This window comes from Pelobates fuscus, chromosome 7 (assembly GCF_036172605.1).
Source record: "Pelobates fuscus isolate aPelFus1 chromosome 7, aPelFus1.pri, whole genome shotgun sequence".
In the NCBI taxonomy this organism is placed as follows: domain Eukaryota; kingdom Metazoa; phylum Chordata; class Amphibia; order Anura; family Pelobatidae; genus Pelobates; species Pelobates fuscus.
Genome location: NC_086323.1, coordinates 93,743,976 through 93,758,348, shown reverse-complemented (window position 1 = coordinate 93,758,348; position 14,373 = coordinate 93,743,976). Strand labels below are relative to the sequence as shown.

The 14,373-nt window shown below is 36.0% G+C and overlaps 1 protein-coding gene across 1 annotated transcript in view; it reads right to left on the bottom strand.

Moving 5' to 3' along the window:
- Positions 1–14,373, bottom strand: part of HMCN1 (hemicentin 1) — a 224,346-nt gene that overhangs the window by 153,719 nt on the left and 56,254 nt on the right. The window contains exons 14-23 of the mRNA XM_063426207.1: positions 12,856–12,969; positions 11,940–12,098; positions 10,827–11,021; positions 10,070–10,165; positions 8,861–8,988; positions 7,693–7,837; positions 6,707–6,819; positions 3,892–4,051; positions 1,927–2,104; positions 77–204 (exon numbers count right to left, since the gene is read on the bottom strand). Coding sequence (XP_063282277.1) covers positions 77–204; positions 1,927–2,104; positions 3,892–4,051; positions 6,707–6,819; positions 7,693–7,837; positions 8,861–8,988; positions 10,070–10,165; positions 10,827–11,021; positions 11,940–12,098; positions 12,856–12,969 — 1,416 coding nt within the window. The remainder of the gene's footprint in view (positions 1–76; positions 205–1,926; positions 2,105–3,891; positions 4,052–6,706; positions 6,820–7,692; positions 7,838–8,860; positions 8,989–10,069; positions 10,166–10,826; positions 11,022–11,939; positions 12,099–12,855; positions 12,970–14,373) is intronic.

The following is a 14,373-nucleotide window of genomic DNA, read 5'->3' as shown; positions in this document are numbered from 1 at the left end:
CATACAGGTGCAGATTTAAGTTTCTTCACAATGCTTTTACTAAATTTGGAAGAATAGCAAGGTGTGAGCCACTTACCATAGACATTAAGCTTTACAAACTGAGTGATGTTCCCTGCTATATTTGTAGCAACACATGTATACATCCCTCCATCAGACACTCTGGCTTCAAATAACTTCATAGACCCCGATGGGAGAATGTTGTGTCTGAAATGAAATGGTTAATATTCACTTATCATATGGGAGCCACTTGTTCTGTAATAACACGTGGACTTGTGCATTCAGTTTTTTTCCGAATTGCGATTTGTCTAAATTTTGGGCAATTGGCTACTAATCTGATTTTCCATAACTCTGAATCGTATATGTCCAAACCCAGAAACAAAACCACACGCAATGGACGAGCCGTTTCATTTGATTCCATCCGTGGCGTAAAAAAAAAAAGATGAATTGCTTGATCATTAAAGGATTGCCACTAAATGTTGATTTCATGCACAGATCACGTGAAAAGTAACCAACAGAGAGAGAAAAAAGGATCAGCAGTAAAAACCCTATATTTATATATTACATATTTAATAAATGTGGAATTTTTACTGCTACTCATTGTTTTCTCTCAATTGGTTACCTCCTCTCACTTCATCTATGAAATAGAAGGTGGGAAATGTGCCTATCAGTGTACAGCAAAATATATGCATAGTATAAATATTTCATATATATTCTGCATATATTTGCAGTACATTGATTGGTTCATCTTTGCACCCTTTTGGTTTGAATCATTTTTCCTGAAATAATTGCACTCGTGAAATTTCTCCAAACTGAAACACCTCGTGGAGGTATCTAGAAACAATTATTTTTTTTCGGACTAAACTAATTTTTCGTCCGTGAACAAGTCTAATAATAAATACGCATGTTATCGGACGTAAAGCGTAATAATACTATCACTACCTGTAGTGAATTAAAATGTAGTATTCACAAGGTGTTCAGTGTGAAATTGAACATTTTGGGACCAAATAGCAATACAGAAAAAAAAATGTGAATGCATCTATTTCTCCAATTCAACTATTTGACGTAAAATTTCTAACTGCCTCCTCAATCCCCACTAATCAATTGTTTAGTAAATAAACCCATTAAATGCACAAAATTGCAAGCCATGATTGAAGCTAGCAAGGCTTTTTTTTTTTTACTTGGGATGAAAAACACTTATGTATGTGGGCACAAGACTCCTATACAGTAGCAGAGTTACCCTAAACTACTGATATATACTAAGATGCAGTGACACCGTAAGAATAGTTCATATTCTAACCTGAGTTAATTATGCACTATCCCTCTTCCCTTTGTGTTAGAATGCATGTATAATGCTTCTAACTAAAGCTTGCTTACCATGTGGGAAGAGGGAAGAGGAGAGAGGGGCCTGCTGTTTCTACTTCTCTTACAGATAATTATGACACGGAATCGAGTTTGGCTAGATAATTATGCTTCTATGATGTTTAAAGTGAAATTCTTCACAAAAAGAAACAAGGTGAATGACACTTTGGATATAGGATTTTGGTAGTAAAGGAGTTAAAATCACTGTACAAAATGCTAAATAAAATAATTGTATTATAAAATTGAAGATTGTGATTGATTTATTGTGTGTCATTATATTACCACTAAGGAAATAAACATTTGTAGAAAACAGAATTTCACATAGTATTGTGATGAATGATATCATCCTCTAAGTAAGTAATGGCTAAACTTGGCATCGTAAAAAATGTTTTTACAAATATCTGGATTGCCAACAGTTGTCCATCACTGCTCGATATTGTAAGACTATCTTAGCACAGTCGCTCTTCAGTTCTTGTTTCTGTTCACATTCGTTGTCTGATTTGTTTTGTATTCTCATTGTGCGGACACTGTACGTACTCGCTCAATAATTAATATTAGTAAAATTACCTCTGGGAATATGGTGAAATGAGCTGTGTCTCCTTTGCCCATGTGATAAATGGAGGTGGAGTACTGCTAACCTCACACGGAAGTACTATATCGTCTCCGGCTTTGACTGATATTTCAATAAGGTGTTTGTGGCTCCCGTTGGGGTGCAGCGCATCTGGATTTGAAATTCTTGGCTTCACTGTAAACAATATTATATTAATTGCTTGAATAAAGTTCACCATACGTTTAACATATCTTTCTTTATCATAAATTATATCATGTATAATGACTAGATATTAATAGATATTGAATAAGCCCTTAACACTCAAACAGCTGGTGAATACATTGTTTCCATGGTAGAAAGAAAATAATTTTAAAAACACAATATTGTACATGGAAGCACAATAAACATCAAACGTACAGAAACAATTTTCTAACTTCCATAATACAGACAGGTTGCAGAGATGCTGCAGTGCCACATCTGTCCAATAGGTGGCACAGTGAATCTGCTTTGGTTGATCTATGTACCACAAATAAAACTAGTAATTATGTATCAATTCTCTTAAAACGTTTGGATAATGGTAATGTGTTGACTTTAAGAAAGAAGCTAAATGCCTCCCTATATTTGTAACTGATGGGGAGATTGTATTACTGTTGTATTATACAGATATTTTTTTCCTTTTTATTTCCATTAAACAAAGCATATTAAAATTAAAATAAACTTTTTTTTAAAATACTGACATAAAAACTCAAACTTTAAAAAAAGTTTACTAAAAATAATAGATCAGGATCTATTCCTGAATTAAGCTTATACGTATATCATAGTAAAATATATGTATTCTATGTTTTGTTGTATTTTTTAGTTGTTTTTTTCCTATTCTATATAGAAACTTTTCACAACAATAAAGAAACATGTGCTTTTACTATCATTAGTTTCCAGAAATATGAAATTATTATGGCCAGTCATATCTTAAAATGCACAGTAAAACAACCGAGGGTTACAGACATCAATCGTTAAAACTAGAGTAAACAGGGAACGGTGGGAAAATGACAGGAATTGGTGAAGGTGCTTTAGGTTGCTCTGGTAATGTACCCTATCATAGTTATTCCATATAGTGAGAATTCCTGAGAATTCAAAGTGAATTTGAAAAGTTGGGCCAAAGTTGCTGAATTGGAAAAATTCAAATTCAAAATTCACATGTCAATTTTGTTTTCGGATTGGCTATTTTTCCTTAAAATTTAAAATTTGCTTTGAATTCCCAGCAATTCTTATTTTAATAAATTTTCGGTGGAAGATGTTCGGGACAGTCCTATAATAGTGGGAGATTGTCACAGGTGGTATTATTAAGAAATCTACGGGGCTACAGAGGTAGCAACAAGAAGATCTAGAGGAGGATTCATCAATGGAAACAGGGGCTAATGCGGCTGCAAAAATTATAGAGACGTGAGATATTGGGGGAGATTTATCTAGTAAAAGAAGATACCATTTTTTTATTTTTTTTTTGCTAAATGTTGAGAGTCATGCTATTGGATATCATAGTAATTGCTCCTTATTTAGCACTTTTCTTTAGAATAGCACCTGTTTTTGTCTTTATATGTCTCCCTCTTTCTGTAGGCTTCCATGGTAATTGTTCCTTATTTACCATTTTGCCACAAAATAACACCTGTTTTTACCTTACCCAGAGATATCTTTTTGTAAATAGTGATCAACACAGGTAAAGTTGTAGTAGAACTAAATTAGGTGTGTCGGAACTTCTCCCAAAAGATGTGAAAAATAATTATCTGGAAAGTAGCCCGACGGGATTCCAATTTGTTATCATAGACATCTTAAAGTGCTAAACCAAAATGTTGCATCTAATTAAATGTGACATATGCAAATCATACTACAATTTGTTAAATCCTTTGATCAAAGTCTATTTCAGTAAAATCTTTCAAAGTTATTTCCGTGTCTTACAATTTTGGAAAAAATAACATATTGCAACTTACCATAAACTGTTAGTTGAACTTTACGGGCTGCATACCCCGCAGCATTCACTGCATTGCAAGAATATTCCCCAGAATCCTCCCCTGCTGGAGAAGACAACTGTAAACTTCCCTCTGAGTCAATCAAGAATGTATCATTGTTCGGAACAATGGAATCTCCCTTCTGTGAAAAATAAGGAAAAACAACTGTGCAGGAAACACAAGACTGTCCAATGTCTAATAATTAAAAACACAACATTTGCTTTAGTACTAGAGATGTCCCGAACAGTTCGCCGGGAACTGTTTGCCGGCGAATATAGCTTGTTCGCGGTCTCCATGGCGGGCGAACATATGCGATGTTCGGTCCGCCCCCTATTCGTCATCATTGAGTAAACTTTGATCCTGTACCTCACAGTCAGCAGACACATTCCAGCCAATCAGCAGCAGACCCTCCCTCCAAGACCCTCCCACCTCCATGACGAATAGGGGCGGACCGAACATCGCATATGTTCGCCCGCCGCGGCGACCGCAAACAAGCTATGTTCGCCGGCGATCAGTTCCCGGCGAACTGTTCGGGACATCTCTATTTAGTACCTTATTACTAAACTGAGAACTGTGGAGAATTGACAGATAACCTGCAATTATTTGGGCTAAAATACACAAATTGAAACAAAAAAAAAACTCCATCCAGCTCTGCAATTTTTACAGAGCATGTTGAACATGAACATGTTTGAAGTGGCACTTTCACCACCATAATTTGCAAACTCACTGACAGTGACATTGCCGCTGGGAGCCTGGAGGCGGGTGGCAGGGAAGGTGAGTTCTACTTACCTGAAGCCAGGACTGGCCCAAGACATAGTGGTGCCTAAGTCCAAGGATGAAATGCTGCTTCCCCCCCCTCCCAGCCTTGCACTAAAAGCACGCCAACATCCATTATGTTATGCAGCGTGTGTAGTGAATGCAATGTCTGTTTGTGTAGTGGATGCAGTGTATATACCATATTCATGTATAGGGGTGTATATAAAAAAATACCCCTTTCTGTCTCATTAGAGATTTTTGCCAAAGGCTCAAGGAAGCAAGGTGAATGGTTAGAGTTAGGACCCACCTAGGGGGGTCTGCCTTGATGTTGGCAGGTGGGCTCATCCTCTCATGGCCATTGGAGGTAACTAAAAGACCTCCATTTGTTTTAAAAATACATAGGGATAAAGGAGAGAGCGCAGGTAACATGTTTTTCTTTGGTTTTTACTATATATTGGGGCTGATGTGTACTGTAGTCATTGCAGCCGCCCAGTAGTGATGGGAGTTGAGTGCAGGACTTTTCTTTCTGCATTTGTATCCAATTTTTGTATTACTCAGCCTTGTTACAATGCAGCCGCCCATCCCATGTGTTCCCTATTAAGGGTTAATAATGTATAGGGGTGTATATAAAAAATACCCCTTTCTGTCTCATTAGAGATTTTTGCCAGAGGCTCAAGGAAGCAAGGTGAATGGTTAGTGTTAGGACCCACCTAGGGGGGTCTGCCTTGATGTTGGCAGGTGGGCTCATCCTCTCATGGCCATTGGAGGTAACTAAAAGACCTCCATTTGTTTTAAAAATACATAGGGATAAAGGAGAGAGCGCAGGTAACATGTTTTTCTTTGGTTTTTACTATATACCATATTCAGTGTGTAGTGAATGCAGTGTGCGTGTGTTCAGTAGATGCAGTGTCTGTGTGTCGATGGTGGCAGTGACAGGATGACAGTGGGGGGGCAGGGTGTGAGGGTGACGGTGACAGGGTGACAGTGGGGGGCAGAGTGTGAGGGTGACAGTGGGGGGGCAGGGTATGAAGGTGACAATGGAGGTGACAGTGGTGAGGGGGTGATAGGCTATGAGGTGGGGGAAGGCTGTGGGAAGGATGTGATTATCCTACCCACATTCACATTCCTATTTTTTCAGTGCTCCCCATTCCCTGGTGGTCCCATGGCTGGCTCTACAGGTCTGCAGCTCCGCCAGGTGTGAACTGCCAACCAAGTTCTCGCAAGCTCCAAATAGTGTGTTGCGTGGTAACCCGCGGCAATGCTCTGGGAGCTCGCAAGCTTTCCATCACATGGTCTGCAGCTCTGCACCCGGCAGAGCTGCAGACCGGAGGCTCCTCCTAAGCAGACTGATGGAGGGGCCCGGCAGCACACATGGTAAGCCGCCGGGCTCCTTCCTGGTGTCTGGTCCTCGGACACTGACCGAGGATCCGACTGATTAGTCTGGACCAGGGTTTAGAGTTGCCACTGCTGCATATATATGCAGCAGAGGTGGCCTGGGGTGGCAAAATGCCATTGCCCTAGTTCGTCCTATCGACTGCCTGAACCTGTCCCTTATGGGCACCACCATCCTCCTTGGTGGGTCCACTTCAGCTCCCGGTGCTTCAGAATGCAGTGAGACTGTGGGATCCTCCATGGAAGGGGTTAATTTCCCTGCTGCTGTCACTTTTGACTGCTGGGTTATTCATACTTCTTGATGGCGATAGCTCACCCCGTTTCAAGAAGTGTCAAGTAGAGGAAAACAATACTAGTAGTCCCTACTTTGTCAGAGTATCTCTTTTGACTGGGTTGAAATATCAACAATAATAAATTATATAAACTATATCTTTATGAAATAATAATTTTGAATGGGTATGTGACAGTGCCACTTTAACAGGCAACTGATTTTCTTATCATGGTACAATTACAAATATATGTTTCTTTTTTCATATTTTTTATGATTGTGGATGGATATCAAGAGTCTCAGCAGGACACTCCAGTTCTGATATATATGACTGTTACATTTATTGTTTGAGAGTTAACATTCATTTGACATTTTCCTTACTCTTTTCCAGGTTATCACGGGTTTAGGTACTCCATTTGCTTTGCAGGGCAGAGATACAGGATTGCCTTCAATTGTACTGAAAATCTGAGGTCCATGTTGAATTACAGGGCTAACTGAAAAATACAATTAAATGTAAATCCTTTAAAAAGAGCACACCACAATTCATTTCAATTAGATAAAAAATTAGCAATTTCTCTGTGAGTACTGTAAGGAAAAAAAGTAAAATAAAATTTAAAAAAAGAGTAATGATTATTTGGGCAAAGATTAAGACTTTAATATGTTGTTTTGATAGCTCCTTGGACTTCATGATACCGTTGTCCTTCCAGAAATGTGTATTTCTTTGGAGATTACCGTACATCAATGTTTTATTGTTTTAGTAAGCAAAACTCTGAATAAATGCCCAAAAGAAAAATAATGTTACGCGGTTCCTTAAATAGATCTATAGTAACAGGTAAGAGCTGCATATTGAAGACTTATATAGATAAAAACAAAGGCCTCCATTTAATATTTTTGTATAAGGTTTTTAAACAATTTAATATTTTCTGATAAATGTGTAAAATTATTTAATATTTTGAAAAATATTTTAATATGTATTGATATTTTTTATATGATCTATTTTTTTTTTAGAAATTGGGAGGAAAATCATTTAAAAAGTTTATCCAAAAATTTGAAATTATTTTTGATAATATTATCTAAAAGCATTAAATGAAGGCCAAATTATCTTAGAGGATTACAGGTTTATCTTTCTTTCATTTTTGGGTGGCTCAGTTGAGATTCCTTTCTTCCACATACCCAATTTTTCTTAGTAAGAATAATTATCCTTCATTATAGTAGGGGAGTATATGAACTAAAACAATGTAGGATTATTTTTTTTAATGTAAGAATACGTTTTTCAAATGCTTTTTGTTTTGTTTGTTGTTTTATATTGCACAATTTTTGAAGTTTCTATTTTATTTGCAGATTTGCATATTCTAGGCTTCTCTTACCATATACATTAAGAGTGGTGATTCTGATGCTTGTCCCAGCAACATTTGTCACTGAGCATAAATAGTCTCCGCCATCGTTCAAAAGAACTCTTTCCAGGTGGAGACTTCCATCTGTACGAACACTGACATAGGGGTTGGAAACCAGCTGACAGAAAGGGAAAATATATATTAATATATTTTAGAACTATTGAAGTTTACAACACTTATAATGTTGCATTCATCCATACATGTTATATATTCTAGTCATTGATATCTCCCAGATATTGATAAGAGAACTAGAATTTAGAAACTTTCGTTTATTTTTTTATTATAGAAAATGTATTAAAAAAAACTAAACAATAGACATAAAATAAATCACCTAGATCAGTGTTCCCCAACCCAGTCCTCATGGACCACCAACAATTCAGGTTTTGTCAGTAACTCCATTGGAATAATGGTGGATGTCCACGGGGTCCACAAGGACTGGGTTGGGGAACACTGACCTAGATCATGCACTGTTTGCAAATGACCTAGAATGGGGTAGGCAACCTTCTGCATTTCAGATGTTGTGGACTACATATCCCATGATTCTCTTATAGCCATAATGCTGGCAAAGGATCAAGGGAGATGTAGTCCGCAATATCTGGGGTGCCGAGGGTTGCATAGCCCTGACCTTGAACATGCACTGTTTGTGTGCATTGGGAACTCATTTGAGAGTTGCTATTTTTAACTACCGGTACCTATTGTACCTAAATTGTATGGGTGCCTGGAGTATATCTTTAAGGACACTTAAATTTAGAGCAACTTAATAAAAATATTAAGGCAATATAAATAACCATTTGCTCATTTGATGACATTATCAGACATGATGGCATAGAAGGTTATAACTAAATCTATGGAACAAAAAATAAATGTATCCTTAAAAAGTGGTAAAACAAATAGACAATTTTATTGTTCCAAAATTCTGCTGAATTTGCTGAAAAAAATCCAGACTCTTAGATAAACTCACTGCGATATACTATTATTCAAAGTCTGTGTCTTGTGTCTGCTGGAAAGATTTAAAAGATTTTATGTTTTAAAAATAAACTTTGGAAAAAACAATTCAAAATTGTACTGTCCTGAGATAGCTTTTTTCCCCAACATAAAAAATAGCATGTATCAAAAAATGCTATTACTAAATAAAACTTACTACAATATTGTTCTTGACCCAGTGCCTCTCTGGAAAAGGGTTCCCAGCTAAAAGAACACATGGCAATGTGACTTGGTTTCCTTCAATAACACTGACCACAGCAGGACTCTCTCCAATCACAGGAACAACTAACAAAAAGGCAATGAACCGGCAAGTTAGATAAACGATTCACTAAATCTTCAGACAATATTTGTAACCTTCAAACAAAGAGATCCAGGAATTCAAGTCAATAAATACACAATGAAACTCAACAGCACATATACAATTTCTTTTTTTTTTTTTAAATCCACATCCCAACAAGTCAAAACAAACAATACAATGAAAAAGTTTTAGCTAATGGAAACCAAGTGAACATTTGTGAATTCCCACATGTTAATTATTAATACTACTGTTTTGTCGTATACATTCAAAAACTGCAGTAATGTTGCAATGTTCTTTATCATATATCTATAGAAAACACTACCTTCAATGAGATAGCTATGGTAAAACCATGGGTGGTTATGATAAGTTTAGAAGTTTGAAGAGAATGTGCTTTGATGGCACAAAACGTGGAGACTTGCATTGGCAATACGGTTGGAGCGTTTTTTAGACTGTTTTGTGAAGGATATTTTAACAAAGGATCAATAAAGCTCGAAATTATTTTAAATAGAAAGCAGTGGAGGAATTTGTCTACAGTGGCCAAATAGTTTGCTTACATATTCTACTTTTATCGAACCAAGTTAAAGAAATTGTACTTACACTATTCTTACACGTATTACTTGACCTATCCATGATGAATATGGCCATCACGGAAAAAAATCATCCTTTTCTCATGGTCAGTGAATATACAATTTTCAGAGTAGCCCACAGCATTAAGAGTAGGCTGTAATAGTGCTTTCTGACTCTGTACACCAATATACATCTCTTATCATGAAAGAAGACTTGTCCTAAGGTCTTATCAACATCAGCTGCGACATGGCAGTGACTTCACACCAAACATAGAGCATATCATCAATCACCCCAAATGTCTGATGGACCTCGATTACCTTTTTGTGGGACTTTCCACTAGCTTTTCAAATGAACGTTTTAATGATTAGTTTTCTATTTTTTTTTCTATTTTTTTTGCTGGTTTGAATCTCTGAATGTCTGTTGCTGATTTCACAGATGTGTTTTTTTTTTGTTTTTTTTTAAAGAAGGATTTCTTAGAAACATTTCATAGGGAACACTTACCAAGTCCTGTAATCGTAATTGCGGCTTGTGACTGGATTTTTCCAAACTGATTCTCCGCTTCACAGATATAGATGCCCTCATCTCCTACCCACAGGTCTAGACAGAAAAAAAAAGTTGAGAAAGAAAGAGCAAGCAAATAAAAGCAAACTACAAGGGACAATGAACTGAAATGTACTGATGTACGATTTTTAATGAAGCACACATGGACATTTAAAGATGCACACCAGGGCACTTTTGGCACCATAACCTCTACAGACCACTGCAGTGGTCATAGTGCTCCTTTAAAGCCAGCATTCCTTTAATCTACAGACAGAATTCCTTCCACATTACAACCAAAAGTGAGCATTTGATACAATCAAAACCAAATATTTCTTCAGGGTTAAAATGGAAGTATTTCAATAAGTAATGAGTACTCCTTTCAGGATACAATTAAAAGTGATTTATGGATCACAAGTATTCCCTGCATGTACAGTGAAAATAATGGTCCTCTTCATGATTTAATAAGAAGAGAGAATTCCTATTAGGTTTCAATCAGAAGCCAGCATTCTGTCCAGGTTACTATTGGCAGTGATTTTTTCCATCAAGATACAATAAAACATGTGCATTTCCTTTAAGTTTGGGTAAGCACTTTCTTCTATACTAGCCAACGTTTCAACTTACCATCCTATTACTAGTATAAACCCAGTAAGCCTGCATGTGTTAGGTTAGAAATGTAATGAAACATGCCAATGATTAATAACATTAAATGCTCACTTACTTTTAATATGAAGTGTTGCTACCTTGTGTTGATTGTTGAACTGATGGATCAAGGGTTTTTGAGATGGCGACGTGTCATTTAATCTCCTCCATTTTATTCTAGGTTCAGGACGACCCGCTGCTTTACATGACAAAGTCACGTCTGACCCGATATCCTTTGACACATCACTTGGTGTCTCAATAAATACTGGAGCGGCTAAAAAGAGTTGGAAACACAATCTAAGTACCATAACTACTTAAATAACTTAAATGAAAACATTAAACACCTTAGAATCCAAGTATTTTAACGTGATGTCAACGAGCTGCATTCTTACAATGTTTTATTGTCTTAATAAAAACAAAATAAAGACTATTGTTAGCACGTTGGATCATTGTTTCATAATAACACTAACTTATATTAAAGGTCAATCTAAGCACTATAACCACTTCACATTACTGTAAAGTGCAAGATGCCTAGAGCACCTGTAGCCCAGTCCCCCTCCTGCTCGCATCAGGACATTCAATTGAGAAAATCAAGCAGCCTTGAAAGCTTGGTGCACGTATAATATTCAAGGCTTTCCCTGCCGTAAGCCAAGTCACTAAGTGCGTATGCATGGTCCCTGGTTTGGACGGTAGTAAAACACAGAATTTTTCACTAGACAGGTACGGTTGCCATTAGTTTATTGAGGAGTTCTAATCATCATATGTGATAATTTAGCTGCTCTTTAGGATTGAACTAACTATACCATAAAACCTTGCTGGACAAGTGTTTGATTTTAACCTAGACTAAACCTTTTAGTTAAGATGAAATTATTGTCATTTTTATTGGCAACATGGGATATAAACTCATCATAAACCCCTTAAGGACACATGACGGAAATATTCCATCATGATTCCCTTTTATTTCTGAAGTTGTGTCCTTAAGGGGTTAAGGTAAAATCATTTTGTGCTTTGTTTTAAAGGGAAACACACGTGGTGACCTATGATAATTGTATGCTAGGCTACATTTATACTATCAAGTGTTTACCCAGTAAGAATCAGTCAGGGAGCTGATTAATTTAATTAGATACATTCTTCCATGACCAGATTTAAAATTAAACAGATGCTTACTTAACATACGGGTTTGTAAACTTACAGCCAACATCAAGAATTACTTTTCCACTTGCTGTTCCAGCATCATTAGTAGCCGTACACACATAATGTCCAGCATCAGAATACTGTGTATTTTTTATTTTTATAATTCCTAATTGTGAGTCAATAGTAATCATCGATGAATTCTCTATTTGGATATCACCTGTAAACAATCAAAGTAAAATTGTATTACGCAAATCTATCAATTAATATATTTGTCTCTCTGTCTGTCTCACTCTCTTTCTCTCTCTCTATCTATCTGTCTGTCTATCTACCTATCTATCTATCCATCTCTATAATGAAGAGCTAGTTCAGTAAATAAGGATCCCTCTGTACTATCTGACAAATTCAGTGCTTGGAAACATCATCTCAACCTTAAACTCCTTCTGATATCTATTACATTTAGTAACATCAAGTTAAGTATTACATCCAGACCCCAGAATGCTTGGTTGTATAGGGAGAGGTATTAGCAGTAGAAAGAGGGAAGTGTTCATGCATTTGTACAGAACACTGGTGAGATCTCACTTGGAGTATTGTACGTAGTACTGGAGACCGTATCTCCAGAAGGATATTGTTACTTTAAAGAGAGTTCAGAGAAGGGCTACTAAACTGGTTCATGGATTGCAGGATAAGTCTTACCAGGAAAGGTTAAAGGATCTTAACATGTATAGCTTGGAGGAAAGACGAGACAGGGGGGAGATGATAAAAACATTTAAATACATAAAGGGAATCAACACAGTAAAGGAGGAGACTATATTTAAAATAACTACCACAACAAGAGGACATAGAATGGTTCTTATCTGCCATCACATTCTATGTTTCTATGTTTTAAAGTAGAGACTAGCTAAATGTGCCGCCATTGGTTAAACACTTTGATTTTAGCAATCTATACATCCTTTCCACATGTCCTCTTATTTTACCTTTATACCAGTAAACATCTGGTTTCGGCACGCCAGTTGTTTGACATTCCATTTCAGATTCCGCGCCAAATTCTACCAACATTTCTTTTTTCGCAACAGTTATCTGTGGAGCCTCTGTTAAAAAATTACACATGTCAAGTTCAGATTCAGCTAAAATATGCAATAAATCTATTTCAGTAATTTTTTTATATATTGTTCATATGGTTTATAAAATGTTCTCAGATTTGATCATTTAGACATCAGAATGAAGAATTGCAGATATTTACAAATTTCTGGTGTTTCATTAAAGGCTGATTTTAGACCTTTGTTTCTAGATCAACATTAAAACTATTCATGTGTGTCATAAAATAAACAATATAGAGCTGATGTTCATTAGTGATTTCCGTTGAATAATATATATTTATTTTCCTAATTCAGTTTAAATAAAAATGTTCAGAGACCAACTGTGTTTTATTGCCCTTCTATGTACATGGTACAGTGACAATAAATTTAAATATGCAATCTGAGTTGAATCTGAAAATAATGGTCATATTTTTTTAAACACTTCATTAAATAATAATATATGTCCTTGTTTTCATATGTATGGCCTAATTTTCAAGCAGATTAGTAAATCGATGTTTGGGGCATGGACTGTACTTATTTATGTATATATTATTTATATATTCTCATTAGCCATAGATTTTTATACATTGCAGATAGCCTCAATACATTTAAAAAGGTTAACTCAGCAGTGAAATAGTTCTTATTTAAGTTAGTACAAGGCTATATGTTGTCTGACAGTTATAATATAAAGAAGATTTCCTTCCACCCCTCCTCTGAGACTACAGAAATGTATCACATCATTCAGTTCATACAAGTGATTGGATTGAACATCTAATTTAACCTTTTTAGGAAAGCATCCTATTTTATAATCAAGACAGGTTTAGTTACAAAGTGTGATTCATTCCTACACGTACACATAATATCTGCCTTCATTCACACTGCTAACCTGTATGTAATATCATTTACATGTTCTTTTTTCATTCTGTTATTTTCATATACTTAATACAAATATACTTGGTTTTTATTTATTTTTGTTGTTGTCTCATTTATTACACAATTATTACATAATTCTCTCATGGCCTTTGGCATTGGAGTTGCTCTACTGGATTTTTAAAAACAGGTAGAGCACCTAAGAAAAAAAAATTCTACGATAAACTTGCAATGGGACCTTTTGACCGCCCCATCGAATGGCCAGGGTCATACGTCTGTTGGTAAAAGTATAGCATACCTGAGAGAGCCATAGTCTCGTAAATTGAAGTGCCTAAACCGATGTTCAAGTAATTTGAAGCATTGGCCAAATGACATGACTATCGTAATTTGAGTTTTGATCCTTCCTGTTGTGACTAGTAAAACACATGAAAATGTATACTGATATCTGAATATTAAATCAAATTATCTATCTGACTAATTATTCCTTATGTGCAGTCCAATGGCTAATGTAAATTCAAGTAGAAAAATATAAAAAGTATTTTCAGC